The sequence below is a fragment of the Colias croceus genome, chromosome 22, assembly GCF_905220415.1.
Source record: "Colias croceus chromosome 22, ilColCroc2.1".
Taxonomy (NCBI): domain Eukaryota; kingdom Metazoa; phylum Arthropoda; class Insecta; order Lepidoptera; family Pieridae; genus Colias; species Colias croceus.
In genome coordinates, this window is record NC_059558.1 from 5,279,755 (window position 1) to 5,296,743 (window position 16,989).

At 31.7% G+C, this 16,989-nt stretch overlaps 1 protein-coding gene across 2 annotated transcripts in view; it reads right to left on the bottom strand.

The window, feature by feature from the left end:
• Nucleotides 1-16,989, bottom strand: part of LOC123701647 — a 50,930-nt gene that overhangs the window by 19,150 nt on the left and 14,791 nt on the right. The window contains exon 2 of one of the 2 annotated variants that reach the window (XM_045649133.1): nt 271-413. In XM_045649133.1, coding sequence (XP_045505089.1) covers nt 271-413 — 143 coding nt within the window. Of the gene's footprint in view, nt 1-270; nt 435-16,989 lie in introns of both variants that reach the window. The other variant, XM_045649132.1, reaches the window with a different exon arrangement.

Genomic DNA, 16,989 nt, shown 5'->3' on the forward strand with positions numbered 1-16,989 from the left:
GGTAATGATAACAGGCACTTGACTTTTTTGTAGTAGTTTTATTAAGCCTTTGAAAATTAATAAATCAAAAAAGATATACCATAGAAAAGCTACGAAACTAGATACGAAAAGTATATTATAAACACACACCCTTTAAGGTACTTACTAATTGAGAAGTTTCCCTCATTTAGGAAATGTCGAGTGAGAAGACGATTCATTTACATTAAAATTTTATGAAACAATAATGAATGTAATAAAACACATTCGAGTACAAGTAATTATCTAACTTACCAGAGACGCTGGATCCAATCTGTGCTCTAGGCCCTTTAAGTTGCGGCTTCTTGTCCTTAAAGGAGGGGGCTGGCTCGAGCAACTCCTGCGCAGGCTCCGCCGCAGCGTCGAACGACGGCTTGGTGACGCGGTACGGCGGGGACCTGCGGGCGCAGCAGTTCGGTCTACTCTATGTTATTATGCTTTTTTGTTGAAGGATATAATATGTGTTTTGTCTATTTGTTATAAAATATGAGAACGTTATGAAATGTTTCTATTGCAGGGAAATAGGCCTCTTATTATTAAAAGAAAGTAACCTAAACTTGCGATTCTAACGAGTACCTAACTACTAAATATACCTTATACATAGTTTTATTAACCGACTTCAAAAAAAAGGAGGAGGTTATCAATTCGGCCGGTATTTTTTTTTTTTTTTTATGTATGTACACCGATTACTCCGAGGTTTCTGAACCGATTTACGTGATTCTTTTTTTGTTCGATGCGGGATGGTGTCGAATTGGTCCCATAAAAATTTTATTCGGATAGGCCCAGTAGTTTTTATTTTATGAGCATTTTTGTCTGTAGGTATTTGTAAATTTTGCAAGTGCAAGTTTGAAGTCGGTTGTTTTTAACGCAGTTATCACTTGTTTTAAGCGAACGAAATTTTAAAAAATTCTTGAACAACACCTTGATGATATTATTTAAAAAAGGGTCTATAATTATAATTATTCATAGTAATTATCGAAGTAAAATTTTAAACAATCTGACACTGCAAAGTTTACATTAAAAGGGATTGTTAACGTTTATTTCCTCAAATATCATGTTAAAAGGCTTTGTAAAACTTTTAAACGACTATTGCCGCTCCTTAAAAACATCTTTCGCCCGACAAGAGCCTCATTTAAGTTTCCAAAGTCTTTGTAAAATGTTACAGACTTAATGAAAAATCTTTGGAGTTTGTACCTTTGAGTATCTAATGGTGTTTCTATTATGTGTCAATAATTGTAGATATACCTAACACCTAAATAGTGAAAAAGTAAAGATATCTGAAGTTCAGTTATTGGTTACATAGTTTGGTAGTTTAACTATTTGTCATTTATTTAAGAAGAGCTATAAATTTGAATATTATGTTGTAAGTATTTAAAATGCTCCGTACTACTTATTAAAATAACATCTAGGAAATACCTACGTACAACAATACCATTAATTTGCTCTTTTGATCGAGTATAATTTCAGATATATTCCGTACTAGTGGTCCGCCCCGGCTTCGCCCGTGGTACATATTTCGCAATAAAAGGTAGCCTATGTCCTTTCTCGGTTATCAAAATATCTCCATACCAAATTTCATGCAAATTGGTTCAGTAGTTTAGGCGTGATTGAGTAACAGACAGATAGACAGAGTTACTTTCGTATTTATAATATTAGTATGGATTAAGTATGGATTGTTGCAAACCTTAATAGAGAATACTCATTTATCAAGGCTCTTTACCTTTACCAACATGTTAAGTTTTCTTAACACCATATTATATGTGCTAAAAAATATCTACATAGAGCCTAGAGATGAAATTGCAAAGATATATCACTATAGTTATATGCGACATATTTCACTATGATATAATCAATCACTGAACACATGAACCTATCAGATCCTCTTTATTATATTACGGGCAAAGCTTTTAGTATGAGTAAATATTTATCATCGACACTTAGCAGATTGGAGCGAAAGGGGTACAATAGTAATAGGGCTGGCTATTGTTAGTATCTAAATTGAAATCATACTAGTTATACATTGGTTTATAATATTGATTTATATTAAATCTATAATATTATAAAGCTGAAGAGATTATTGTTTGCTGTAACTCGCAAATCTCAGGAACTACTGTTTCGATTGGAAAAATTATTTTAGTGATAGCCCATTTATTGAGGAAGGCTATATTATATCGTCACGCTAAGACCAATGGAAGTGAAGCAATGCGGCTAAAACTGCAGGACACAACTAGATATTGGATAAATTTAACTTCTTGGAAAGGTTTTTTGTCACAAGAATACATTTTTTCATGATCACTTTTACAGCGAGAAATTTTTCGTTTAACTTTACGATAACATTAAAATATATTATATTTTGCACTAAAATTTCATACGAAAATTATTCGATGAGCTGAAATAACTCGAACTTTAAGCAGGGATAGAATTCACGTCCGAAAATTCTATGCAAGCTAAAGTAGCCGGTAGAGCTATGAATATGGAATTTCAATAATGTTAGGCATATACTAACAGCTTTACGAGAATTATGTGCGTTTAATATTCAAGCGTAGAGTGAACAGGTACCTTCTAGGGAAGCGCGTTCCATCTTAGACTACATCTCAGCTTAACATCAGGCGAGATTGTGGCCAAGCGCTTCCCTATTCCCAATAAAAAAGAAAATTAATAGATACCTAGATATCGTAATTAAATGTAAGTTAACTATTGATATGATAACTGTAGGTACTGTGAAAGCATGACGGACCTACGTTGTATATGTGTATACGTTGTATATCATTTGTGTAATTGTATACAAATGTATACAATTACACAAATGCACATGCAACTTATTCACATAAGTGAATAAGTTATCAAAAAAAGGGTAAGGCAAGTTTTGATGTGACACTTAAAAATAACATAAAAAAGTATTATTTTTTATAATTACGATAGACCATCATGTAAATTTTTCCATACCAATCATTATTTGAAAAACATTTCCGAAAAATAAGTCTGTAATCTATATCAGAATTGATTGCTACTAAAATAGCCACTTTTACCTACATCTCAAATCCGACAAACAAACCAATAAAGTATACACATATTATATATACTATAGTATAGAGTACTACACAGTATACATACTACTAAATCCATAGCTACGGGGTACAGGCGTGGCAGGGGGACGGGCGCTTACGTCATCAATGACGTCATCGTGACGCGGTGCCGACCTACTTCGAGCTTACGACTATGTACAAAGCTCGGCTGTTTACTTTTAAAATGAAATATCCATTCTAGCTGCGCATTGTGATAACGCTCGGAAAATATTTAATTATTTGTGTTAGCGTGTCCGCAGAGGTAGTGTGATTTTATGTGATAATAATGAATCGCGGCTGTATTGTAGGTACGTGTACGAGAGGAAAGTCATGAAATTCGTATGAAGCTAACCTGTGCAAAAAAAAAACAGATTTTAATTTTCGGCACTGTTTATTTAGGTAGAGTGCATGGAAAATTTTCAACATAATAAAATTTTGAAAATATTGAAAATTATATACATATTATATTCAATACTTAGTTAAATTAAGTATGGAATTGCTTGTGAGAAATATGTAAAAAATATTTTTTATATATACCTATTACCTACCTATTGGTACATCTACTATCGTACTTATAGCTAACTTTATACCTATATTTGTATACGTAGTATATTATTATTAGTCTGTGTAGGTACCTAGGTTAAAAACGTACCGATTTACCACTTGGTAATAATGTCTCTGATAGTCTATTTAACACTTTTTGATGTCAATTTTCAAAATATATAGGTAGAGAAAATGCGACCGGCCATAAAACTAATAAAATAATATTTAATGACGCTAACACACTATTTGTCATTATAAATATCTACCGAGATGCTTAACTGCATCTTAATATTATTTATTTGACGTATAGTTTATCATGCAATATTTATAGTTATAGTAGAGCCATTTTAATAGGCAACATTTGACAGTTCAACAAAATTCAACAACGTAACCTAGTAACGACGACATAGAATAACATGATATTTCGTTTTGTTAGAACTGCACATTTGCTTAACTTTTTTCAATTACGACTACATATTTATAATAATAATGACCGATACAAGTAATTTTAAGATTTCATTTTACTGATAAACCATTCTAAACATAAAAAAACAATTTCTGAATTGAACAACTGACGTCGCTACAATTTTGTGTCAATAAACCTTTTTTCTTTTTAAATACCAGAGACGTTACTCTAAAAATCGAAATCTGACATCTAGAATCGAATGCATTGATTACTTGTGAATAAAAATCATCACAAATTAATAAATTCGATTGACAAATGTTTCAAATCCTTATCGATTAATTCACTTTAATCGATGTTTTTAAGCAGGTTACCTCTCTTCGAAGATAAAATTGATAGACGTCAAATGTTGCCTATTAAATTGGCTCGACTATAATCCGAATTTACTGGATATTATAAACTAGCTTCCGCCCGCGACTCCGTCCGCGCGGAACAATTAAGAAAAATTAAGATTTATTTTTTTTTCTACGCATTTTTCCGGGATAAAAAGTATCCTATTTTATGCCCAGGATTATAAGGTATAATTATACCAAGTTTCATCGAAATCGAACCGTTAGTTTTCACGTGATGCCTTCACATACAGACAGACAGACAGACAGACAGACAGACAGACAGACAAAAATTTTTTTAATCACATATTTGGGCTTGGTATCGATCCAGTAACACCACCTGCTATTTATTTTTTCAATATTTTCAATGTACAGAATTGACCCTTCTACAGATTTATTATATTATGTATAGATATAGATGAAGATGCACGACCTTCAATTCCAAATACTTAGAGCTCTATATTTTTTATATTACACTAGAGGTGTAGTAGTAGATTTTATTTGTGTATCATTTTCTTTAATTGAGCTAGTAATTCCGAAAACTTTAGATCGTCGATGGTTAAGATTCTGTGTTGGTACTCCGAATGATCTTGATACTTTTTGAACTTTTTACTGACTGCTTACAAAAACTGACAAATTCGCTATATTTTCCACAATAACAGTGTTCATACGTGCTCTGCGCACACGCACATGAGAGCACAGTTGAGAGTCCAATTAGTCATACTGTCTGTATTGTTTACATGTTATGTAAATCGCTCATTTACATCCACATGCCTCTGACGTAGTCATAACAATTAGATACAGAACTATTATTGTATAATTTTAAAAGGTTAGTGAATTCGTTATTATTGAGATTTGTTAGTTTTTGAGTAATCTATACTTACCTCTATATTATAAAGCTGAAATGTTTGTTTGTTTGAACGCGCTAATCTCAGGAACTCTGTTTAATGTAAAAAAATACTTTCACTGTTAGGTAGCCCATTTATCAAGGAAGCCAATAGGCTATAGCCTATAGGTATATCTTCACGCGACTACCAATACGAACGGAGTAACGCGGAAAAAACCGCGGGGACAGCTAGTGTAGTAATTTGCTCTTTGCTCCACTACAATTTACAAGTTAGATATAAAAGAAAAAAACACATATCGCTCCTGATTAATATACCCTATCAACCTATGTATGAAATAATATCAAGATGAAAGAATTGTATGTTAATCCAAACTTTCCTTAACTTTCTTCTTTGATATACCTAATTTAATATGTTTCAGAACAATAGAGTACTTTGAAAATATCTAGACTACTAGATTTAAACCTACCAATCACTAGCATTCATAAAGCTACCTACAACTTTTATACGAATTAAAAAAAAAGCATAAGGAACCCCTGGAAGTCTGGCTAGCAGTTTCAAAGACCTAACCAAGGAATGAATGCATAAATTATCCTCATTTTATGTAGGTAACCCGCAAAGCGTGTAGATAAAATCACAACGGTATCCTTACTTTAGGTAATTTTTTAATAAGCTCCAGTAATCTAGATTCACATCTTAATTGCTTAATTACAATACGTACTTAACCAAATAAGCACAGAACGCTTTGACCTCATTTCAAGATCGAGAGATAATTTTCCTTTTGTTACCGCGTAATTACTAAAATATCAAGATTGTTGGAACTTTGTTGAATATTTTTGTGCTTGACGCAGCACAAGTTTTGTTACTGTGGTTTCATTTCTATTTGACTGCAACAAAAATATGGTAAAAAAATGGAGTGGAATTATAGGTAAATGTCTTAAATATTTTAAAATTCATTAGTAGGTACTAGCTGCCAGAGAACTTTTTTCTGTCCTTTCTTTCGGGTTTACTCTCATGCCTGCCTTGTTCTTAAAAACTTCGCCGTTCTCAAGTTCTACGCTTAGCAACAAAGTTGGCAAGTCATTTATAGTTTTGATCATCGCTACAGGAAAGTGTACGATTTATTTTTTCTATTTATTTGTTAACTAATCTCCTTTGAAATTAGATTTATAAGAAGTATCTACATCACATTACAAAAAACACTTTAAGAGTGGGCATAAAGGCAGAGAATTTCTAAAGTTATGGGCCCCGCCCTAGCGCGCCATGCCGCGCGCAATCTTTCTTCCATCATACACTCCGCACCCGGCTCATCGTACTTACGTAAAGTTCATCGGACGCTAAATTAAACACAATATTCTTCGCTCGTTCTACGCGTATTTTCGGTAGTTAGTATATTAATGAAATAATTATATAAAACAGTGAGGTTGAAATCATGGCAAGTTATGTAATATGATAATTTATTATTATTTTTTATTTATAATTATTGATGATAATCTATACGTATATAATAAAACAGTAAAAAAGTGTAAGTATGTATGTAATATATTCAAAAAAACAATATTAGGGAAACAGTATAGAGCACGAATCCGTAAAAAAATTCTGCCTGTGTGTTTATGTCTGTTTGTTTGTATGATTTGAATGAATGTTATATTGTTGTGTTTATATTATATTTATTATATACTAGCTTTCCGCCCGCGGCATCGCCCGCGCAGTCAAAGAAAAACCCGCATAATTCCCGTTCCCGTGGGATTTCCGGGATAAAACCTATCCTATGTCCTTTCTCGGGTATCAAAATATCTCTATACCAAATTACATGCAAATTGGTTCAGTAGGAGTGATTGAGTAACAGACAGACAGACAGAGTTACTTTCACATTTACAATATTAGTACAACATTAGTATAATATTAGTACAAGGTAAATTAGCTTGGAGAAATATTTGCATATCTAGTGGTGTGTATGTCGTGGTCATATTGTAGATTTGCTCATTTCATGAAATGGCCAACATAGTTTGGTCAGATCGTTAAATCGTCAACGTTTCACGATTTGGTCATCGACATTTGGCCAGAACGTATAAAATATAGGTTAGGTTAGACTTTAATAAACAACGCACGAGCCGAGCGAGCAAAGCGAGCGTGCCGCGGCAGCGGCCGGCGAGTGCCAGAAGCGAATCGCTTTAACAAAAATGGTCGAATTTCGTGAAATGGCCATCCACGTTTGGCCAGATCGACGATCTGGCCAAATGTGGATGACCAAATCGTGAAACGTTGGCAATTTAACGATCTGGCCAAACTAAATTGGCCATTTCATGAAATGAGCAAATCTACGATATGGCCACGACATGTATATTACTCAGATCTTAGAGCGCGTTTCCACTATAACGTTCAGGCCTATACAAAAATGTTTCGATATCCTAACATTACTATTTAATGTTATACTTATTCCTAGCAACACTCTGATTTTTGTTTTCAATAAAAACAAGTTTTTATTTGAAAGAAAATGGTTTTGACTTTATAAAAAAAAAATAATTATCATTCAATTTCACGTTCTTGAGCAAACGACAAGACGACTACCGTGAAACAATAAAATATCGAGTCCATAATAATTTGTTTCGTTATTAATATTTGACCATAATAATTACGAAACAAAACAAATAAATAAATCGTCACTTGATAGTTGAAAGTGGAAACACGCACAAAACCAGAATTTGCATTCGCGAGTGTATTCATACTTAGGGTTGCCAAACAGTATTCTACTGTTTTTCACTAAATTATACTTTTTACTGTTTAACAAAAAAAAAGTACTTATACAAAAGACTGTTTTCAGCATCAAAGTGCAGACACATTATTATGTGTTACATTTAGACGCTCACAATTTTTTTTATTTAGTCAGAGGGCACACACTACAATAAATAATGTTTGTTTTGCTAAAATACTGTTTAATAATCTTCATAGACCTGAATAATGAATTATGAATATACGTACTTTATTTCTTGTAAAAAAAGTTGGCAACCCTATTCATAGTGTTTGTCTACACTAATCTACACTAATATTATAAAGAGGAAAACTTTGTTTGTTTGTTTGTTTGATTGTAATGAATAGGCTCATAAACTACTAGACCGATTTTAAAAATTCTTTCACCATTCGAAAGCTACATTATCCACGAGTAACATAGGCTAGGTTTTATCCCGGAAATCCCACGGGAACGGGAACTATGCGGGTTTTTCTTTGAAAACGCGGGCGAAGCCGCAGGCGGAAAGCTAGTGAATGATATGTATTTTATTTGTAACTAGCGGTCCGCCCCGGCTTCGCCCGTACATATTTACGTTTTCTCTACATGAGAACCATCCTTGTACTTCAAGGGATACAATAAAAAAAGAATTGAAAAAACACGTGATAACGTGACAACGCGAAACGCGAAATTTTATTGACACTAATTTTACGATAGATTTCAAATAATGAGCAGGTATAACTTTATAATTATTTATACATACACTAATATTATAAAGAGGAAAACTTTGTTTGTTTGTTTGTTTGTTTGATTGTAATGAATAAGCTCATAAACTACTAGACCGATTTTAAAAATTCTTTCACCATTCGAAAGCTACATTATCCACGAGTAACATAGGCTAGGTTTTATCCCGGAAATCCCACGGGAACGGGAACTATGCGGGTTTTTCTTTGAAAACGCGGGCGAAGCCGCAGGCGGAAAGCTAGTGAATGATATGTATTTTATTTGTAATTAGCGGTCCGCCCCGGCTTCGCCCGTACATATTTACGTTTTCTCTACATGAGAACCATCCTTGTACTTCAAGGGATACAATAAAAAAGAATTGAAAAAACACGTGATAACGTGACAACGCGAAACACGAAATTTTATTGACACTAATTTTACGATAGATTTCAAATAATGAGCAGGTATAACTTTATAATTTACTAGAGGTCCGCCCCGGCTTCGCCCGTGGTACATATTTCGCAATAAAAGGTAGCCTATGTCCTTTCTCGGGTATCAAAATATCTCCATACCAAATTTCATGCAAATTGGTTCAGTAGTTTAGGCGTGATTGAGTAACAGACAGACAGACAGAGTTACTTTCGCATTTATAATATAAGTATGGATTATAATAATTATTTATGGGAGTTCACTCATCACTGCACCAGTGATTAGTAATACAGATTGTGAATATATTATATTATAGGTATATACCTACTATTCACAACCTATTTACGTTATTTACTGGAACAACCATAGGAATCTACAAATAGGTAGTAGGTAATCATAGTAGTAATGGTAATAAGTAATAATATAATAATTCATAAAAAAATATACCATAAATCTTTCTTGATTTTATTGATGTAACACTATGAATGAAATATTTGTATCCATATAATATATATATATATGTTTGTATACCTAAGATCGTCGCGTCAATACTCAGCCCACGGAAACGAATTTATGCATAAATTCGTGTGAGTGTGATTAGATATTACATATTTATGTAATATCTAAACTCACCTGCATAAAGTTTCTGAAATGAATCGAAAGTCGTATTTTTTATTAATACATATTAATAAATAATAATTTATTATTTATTATAAATAACTAATAATTATTTATTAATCATATGATTACAATACTATATTAACTTATCTTCGAAAATTAGTTAGATATCATTTAAATATGAATCTCTTTTAGTTCTCGTTTCTGAAGTTTCAATGTTCTTTTGTTGTGTACCATTTTCAAAAAAACAATATTGAAACAATATTATTAAAAAATCGGCGCGCGGCACAGCAATTTGAGCATGGTCTACTCGTCTCAACGGAGCGATAGCGTCTGATGTATGAAATAGAATTATGTTTTTAGCTCCCGGAACGTGCGATGCAAGATGATTTCTTGCGTAATTAAAAATATAGTAAGCGCCAAAAGTGTTTTATCGTGATTAAACCAAAACTATAAGTAATTACAAAAAAGTGGTCGGACAAAGTTCTCACAAATGTTTCAATATAATTGTTTATGAAAAAAAGAACATAATAGGCATTACCATGTCAAGTAAAAAACGTAAAAGTGTGAAATTTAGAGGTAACTTCGTGAATTTTTTCTATCGAGTCAATTTCAATATTTTATGTTTTTGATCTGACAGTATAATCGAAAATATCATCAAGTTTTACATATATTTTATTTTTTATATTTGGTCTTGAATATTACACGTATCAACTAAATGTTGATTGGTGATTTGACTTTATTCGCGTTCTTAAATCGAATGAATCATACAAACGAAAAATTCCTTTTTATAAATTATCTAAAAAAAAACGTTGAAAATAAACAGACTGGGTGTCGCGCGTATGAATCAAGATTAAAAATAATAAAATAAAGATGGCGGCTTGTTAACAGCTGTTACGAATGAGGTGCAGGTGAAAATGCGCTTTGATGCTGTGCCAGCTCTTTGCGAGCGATTTCCGTATTAGATTGATCAATGAATATATCTTTTGAGACTCTTGCAAGCTCGTTATTGGAAGGATAGAAATTCTATGTAGGTATTGAAAAACTTGTATAGACCTTAGTGTAGGTATCTATTAGATTTATATTATTGCACCGATGCAATGGTACATGAATATCTCCTGCAAAGCAAGATCTTTGTATCGCAACTTTTACTGGCATGATTAAATTATATTATGTATAGAAATTAAAGCAAACTTGGTCATCATTATTAATCAATGAACTTTCGTCGTATTTTACTTATATATTCTCTTTAAGAGAAGCAAAATCATTACAATTTATAGATACACACTATAAATTACCAATTACTCACGAAATTGTTCTGTTATATTTTTGAAGCTTGTGCATAATAAATTGTCGGTAATCAATACTAATATAATAAAGCTGAAGAGTTTGTTAGTTTGAACGCGCTAATCTCAGGAAGTAGGTCTGGTCCGATTTGAAAAATTATTTCGGTGTTAGATAGTCCATTTATCGAGGAATGCTATATATAATATCATCACACAAATACCAACATGATCGGAGCAATGCGGATGAAACCGCGGGAAACAGCTAGTTTATAATATGCTAGTTTATAAATAATATATTTAATTCGTTTTCAACGTTATGGAAGTCAATATTTGCCAGCACTTCCAATAAGGTTGGAACAACTAATAACTTAAAATTACCACATGTCGTAGTTAGCTGACAAATAAACCGTCCTATAGTTTAAGTGAAAGAACCACTAGGTATTTCATGAAACTATCTATCCATTTTTGGTCTTAAAAACAAAGCATTTATTAAACAACACATCCCACAGGCCCTCCCGCCTGTGGTTTATGTTTGTGCAAATTCTCCTCTAAAATGTGGAAAGTCAAAGCGGATTTCCCAAATATTTCGCTAGAGCAGCTGACAGTTTGAAAATAATTTGAGCGAATACTCTCAACTTTTGACAAGCACGATGGGCAAATGTAGGCCCCGGAAAATATTTAATTACTATAATTGTGGCAAATTGGTTTATCGCACAACGAACTATTGTGTTTATAAATTTTAAAGTTTGATGTAAAATTAAGTTTGTATGTTATTTTTGAGGCATTTTATGATGTACACAGTAAGCTACATTTAATAAACTTCATATTAATCCAGCCCAACGCTTTCAACGTTATAAAATGTATATAATATAATAGTATTGTTTTCTGTAATAATACTGAATCTTCTCCATAATAAAATGCTATTGTTCAAGTAGAAATGTAAAATCCTTTAGCATTGTAATGAAATGGAAACTGCTACCCTATTTACTATTTGTACGAAGTCTAATCAAGATAAAGTGGATACAATTTGAATAAAAGAAACAAGCATTTATTTAAACATACGTTAAATGGGAAAGGTCAGAATTCACACGTGTTTTATTGATACTAATTTATCACTATTTTTAATAAATTTTATAAAGTTTTAGAATTCAGCTATAAAATTAGATTGACAGTCTGTTTGACTGTCTGCTTTCAGGACTAAAGCACATCACGGATTTGGATGAAATTTGGAAATGAACCTCTAAAGAGTAAAGACAATATAAGGAAGGAAAGTTTTCGTTTGTTATGTTCACGGGTGTAACCACGGGGCACAGCTTGTTCAAATACTAACTAAACTAAACTAACTACTTACTTAATACTTTCTACATCTTCGTGTTAGCGACTTCATATTATATTAATCATAGATTAAAAATGTATGTTATTCTTACGACCCAATTGTTCCAAGGCACAGACATATGTAACAAGTAGAACTAGATTTTATTTATGTACCTTGTTAATATTAATTCTTACTGAAGTAACACGTAATTTTATTTATACCATGTTTTATAAATAATTTGTGAACTTTTATAAAAATCATAGCAAAAACATAGTTTGGCAGGTAATAATATGTGATATAGTTTATTAGTTAATATTTTTTTCCAAATTGAAACGTAATAATAAAAACAACTGTAAATAAATAGAATATAACATTTTACAAAACATATTTTACGTAGGTAGATTTTACACATATCTACTAGTCGAATCTAATAGCCTCATGTTATAATAAGCTCTACTTAGGTACATAAACAAAGTCATAAACTGGTAAAAGGAACATAGATTATGATCTTTACTGTTGTATGTTCTTTTTGCTTGTCTAGATCATAATTCAAATCAAACTTATATAACATCTCTATCTCTATCATCTTTCTCTTAAGGTCTTTTAAGGCGTTTAAATATTATAATATGTACTTTGTACATAGTTGGTGTCAAAACCTGGAAACCCGCGGCTTCACTCGCTTGGTATCCGGTTAAAAGGCCTATAAATATGATTAATAATCTATCATTCCAAATTTCATACAGATCAGGACCATCCATACATTGTTATAAACTTTCGCGTATATACAAAGGCAGGAATCAGTAGGTATATGGATTGTTATTTCTTCGTAACATTATTAGCATATGCTCAACTCGATTGTTCTTAACCCGTAAAGTATAAGCATAGTGTATTCTTGTTACAAGAATCAAACTAACTCAAATCCAGTGGAAAGCTTCATCAAGCCATACCCGAACTCAAACTCAGGGAAGTCGAGTAGTTAATATTAATTCCCATACACTAAGTTTGAGCTCATTCAATAAATGCCAGGACAAAAGCATTCACTTTGAAACAAGTAATACGAGTTAAACTTTAAGTAGTTGTGACTTGCATTTTTCTAAGTTTCTTTAGACATTTACCGACTATCATGAATACCGAGGATTAATAAATTACAGGGTGCATACTTAAACCACACTTAAACTAAGTTAATATTAAAATATCAAAGGGTTTTTGTTATATCTATAATTAAAATTTAATGCTGTTTAGCAGAAAAACGTTTTTACAATATAGCTATGAAGCGTGAACTGTGAATATATTTTCGAGTCGCTTGAAGATTGTATCTATTAAAAAATATTATCAGTTAGTTAAAAAACTAAAAATAGTGTTCATTACGCACCTTGCACGCATATAGGTAGATTATATATTTTTTTTTAATAATTGAGCAATCAGACAAATAATAACATAAGAATCTAGTTTTATTTTGGTTGACTATAAAATAAACAAAACATTTCAATATAGTTATTATGATATTAATTTGGCCGGCATCCATTACGATAAAATACAACAAATTGAAATATCTTAACAGTACAGGGCTGTACTCACAAGTTTTATAAATCAAGACTACAAAATACTGCACTAGGTACTATTTTAACAATTAAGGACAAAACTTAAATAATGTCACTAAGTTTGTGTTTAGAATGCTACTGAGCTTATCCGGCAAATGTTGTATTGGCATAAAAATTACTATTGGCATTAAAACATAAAAATAAATTATTTAAATTTTTTATAGACTGGACTTTATCGCATCAATAATCTCTTTGGAAGAACTTTTGCTTTACATTACTACTATATGATATATACAAAAATAAAGAAAAATAGATTACGAAAAAATAAATGCCGATAAAAAAATATTAAAAAACTCCAGTCTACTACTACACTACTACAAAATGCAATTTACGATCTATAAAATTTTATAATAGATAACCTAGAACTAGAACCATCGTACTATTCAGCTTTACAATGTCAATTGCGTTAACAATGTTCACGTCAATTAGATGATGCAAACCAAGCAAGTACATACATTGAAAACATTATGTATTAATCTGTAACTAGACTGAGTGTGTTATAAATGACAGTTATGTGGAAAAGTACAATTTTTTTTAATAAGTAGACATTTTTTAATTATGTCGAAGTTTAACATTTTTTCGCTTTAAACTTAGCTTTAAAGGAGTAGAACTAGAAGGTTGTCTGCAGCTAGGCCACGTTTGCATCGAGATGAAAAAAAAATTGTCACTCTGTAACTCAGTATAAATATAGCTTTCCAAAAAAAAATGGTCTTGTACTCTTGGTGTCGCGTCAAAACAAATAAAAAAAATCTTATATTTCGTATTTATAACGTCACTACTTTGACTAGTCAAAAATTAGTCGCAATAAAGTTTAGTATGGAATCTAGAAATGTCGATCTCAATGGATTTGAGGATTTGAAATGGGATTATTTGGAGTGTGGCATGAAAAGGTCTTCCTCTTGGGGATTAGGGATTGTTCCCCTTAAAATCATTATGCGAAAATCGAAATTCTATCTACCTGTTATAGGAGCTTAGTTTTTGCGATTCGGATGGTGTGGACATAGTACTTATAACTTATCTACAATACTCTGCTTAATGTCAATCTTCTCGTATAGTAAATCATCTAGATTTTTTTTACCTTATTTTTTATTTAATCCTTTTCATTTTACTAATTGCTATAAGCAAATTTGAGGAAATATCCTAAACTCAGTAAACACTTAACTGGTTACTGAAATTTAGTTTGTCTAAAAAAATGTTGTGATTTTATTCCTACTACTACATGTTTCTTTTCATCTCAAGTTAATTGGCACCTCTTCGAGATAAAAACTCCAAAACCGTATCCAAAACATTTTCATGATCAAAACCAAGGGATCACACATATCATATTCTAGGTGTGATAGGAAATTAGACCTTATGATATTCGAGTTTACGGCTAATTACCGTGTGCCTTGCGCCCTCAGGCCAGGGCCGGCCTGACCTACTTCCGACCAATGACGCACGTTGTACGTCATCTTTTGTCTTACCTCCTCTTATTATATAATTATGTCATTATCGTAATAGTACTATTATATGAGTTGCATTATGTACTTAGTGATAAGGGTATTTGTTTTGGTAGGATATGTAAATATTTATCTATTAATTAGTAGTGTAGGCATTATAATAAAAATCTGGAGCTGTAAAACAGAATAAAGATACCCTATAAATTGTAATTGTGAAGAAGATTATGCAGAGTGTAACACGATGAAAATTTAAATCAATAAACATACTTCTTGTGTGTATTTGAGTGAGAAGATATGTAATTATATTCTTCTGATTGTTTTTTGGCTTGCGTTCACATTCTCCTAGGCCCTAGGGGATTGGTTAGTATTTATTACTTATTAGACTCTTTAAGCTGTCCTATAAGATGATTGAGCCAACATTATATACGATTAAATGTAGCCTATGAACATATTATGTATATTATTACGATTTCTATTAGAAATTTTATTTACATTGTTATCCAAATTAATAAAAACTTGTTAATTAAAATAAAGTTTTCCTTCGATGAAGAGATATTTCCTTTGTTGGTGGACAGTAATATGTCAGCTGTTCATAACAACATAATATTTAAATATATAAAATGTACCCAGATTAAATTAAAATTAAGCGTTGTGACAATTAAGTCATTTAAAATTAGCCACGAAAATTAGTTCTGCTAATAAGGCGGAGATTTCTTGAGCATCTCATTTCGGCACAATGCCACAGTGTTATGAATTTTATTAACATTTAATTTTGTTGTTAATTTAGTTGCAAAAACATTCCCTGTTATGGGTCTTCTACACAATGGGCAGCTTTGGGCGAGTGGAGGCAATCACGATAGTGCATACATCTACAATAACGGCCGATCACAGACATTTAGCACGATAATGCTTAAATGTCTGTGATCGGCCGTTATTGTAGATGTTTACTCATAATCGCGCGTGAAATATCGACGAGCATTTGTTGGGCCAACGCTGTCCATTGTGTAGTCTGTAGAGTGCTCATTATGATTTATTACTTGTTTATTTAAAGAGGCTAAGTATGATTTGATAGTGTAGAAAGCACTCTACAATGACCTTTTTACATTGTTTGTACAATTTAAATTACGACGGAGGAAAATAAACACCGCCCACAAATACCTAGTTAAAATAATAAATACACTGTTTAAAAGGGATTTAGATATGTACGTAGCAAAGTATAAACTTAAATGGTTTATATTTGGAAAAGGTTTTAAAACATAACATTTGTTTTAATAAATACTTTATAATCTTCGTCCTGTTTTAGAATATTGTACCTTTATTAATTATATACTAACCAATTTGTATTTATAAAACAATTACTAAAATGATACAGATATTCTCTTCATACCATGAAATTTAAGCAATTAATTGATTAAAATTAAACCAATTAATTGATAATGCGATGTAATTCTGATAAGAGTAGACACATATTGTTAAATTAATAATCTACTGTTAAATGTATTTATACCAAATAGGTAGTTATACCTAAAACAGCAGTGATTTAATTTTACTCCGACCTATTCGCAATCATTTTATAGATTTTATTTGAAT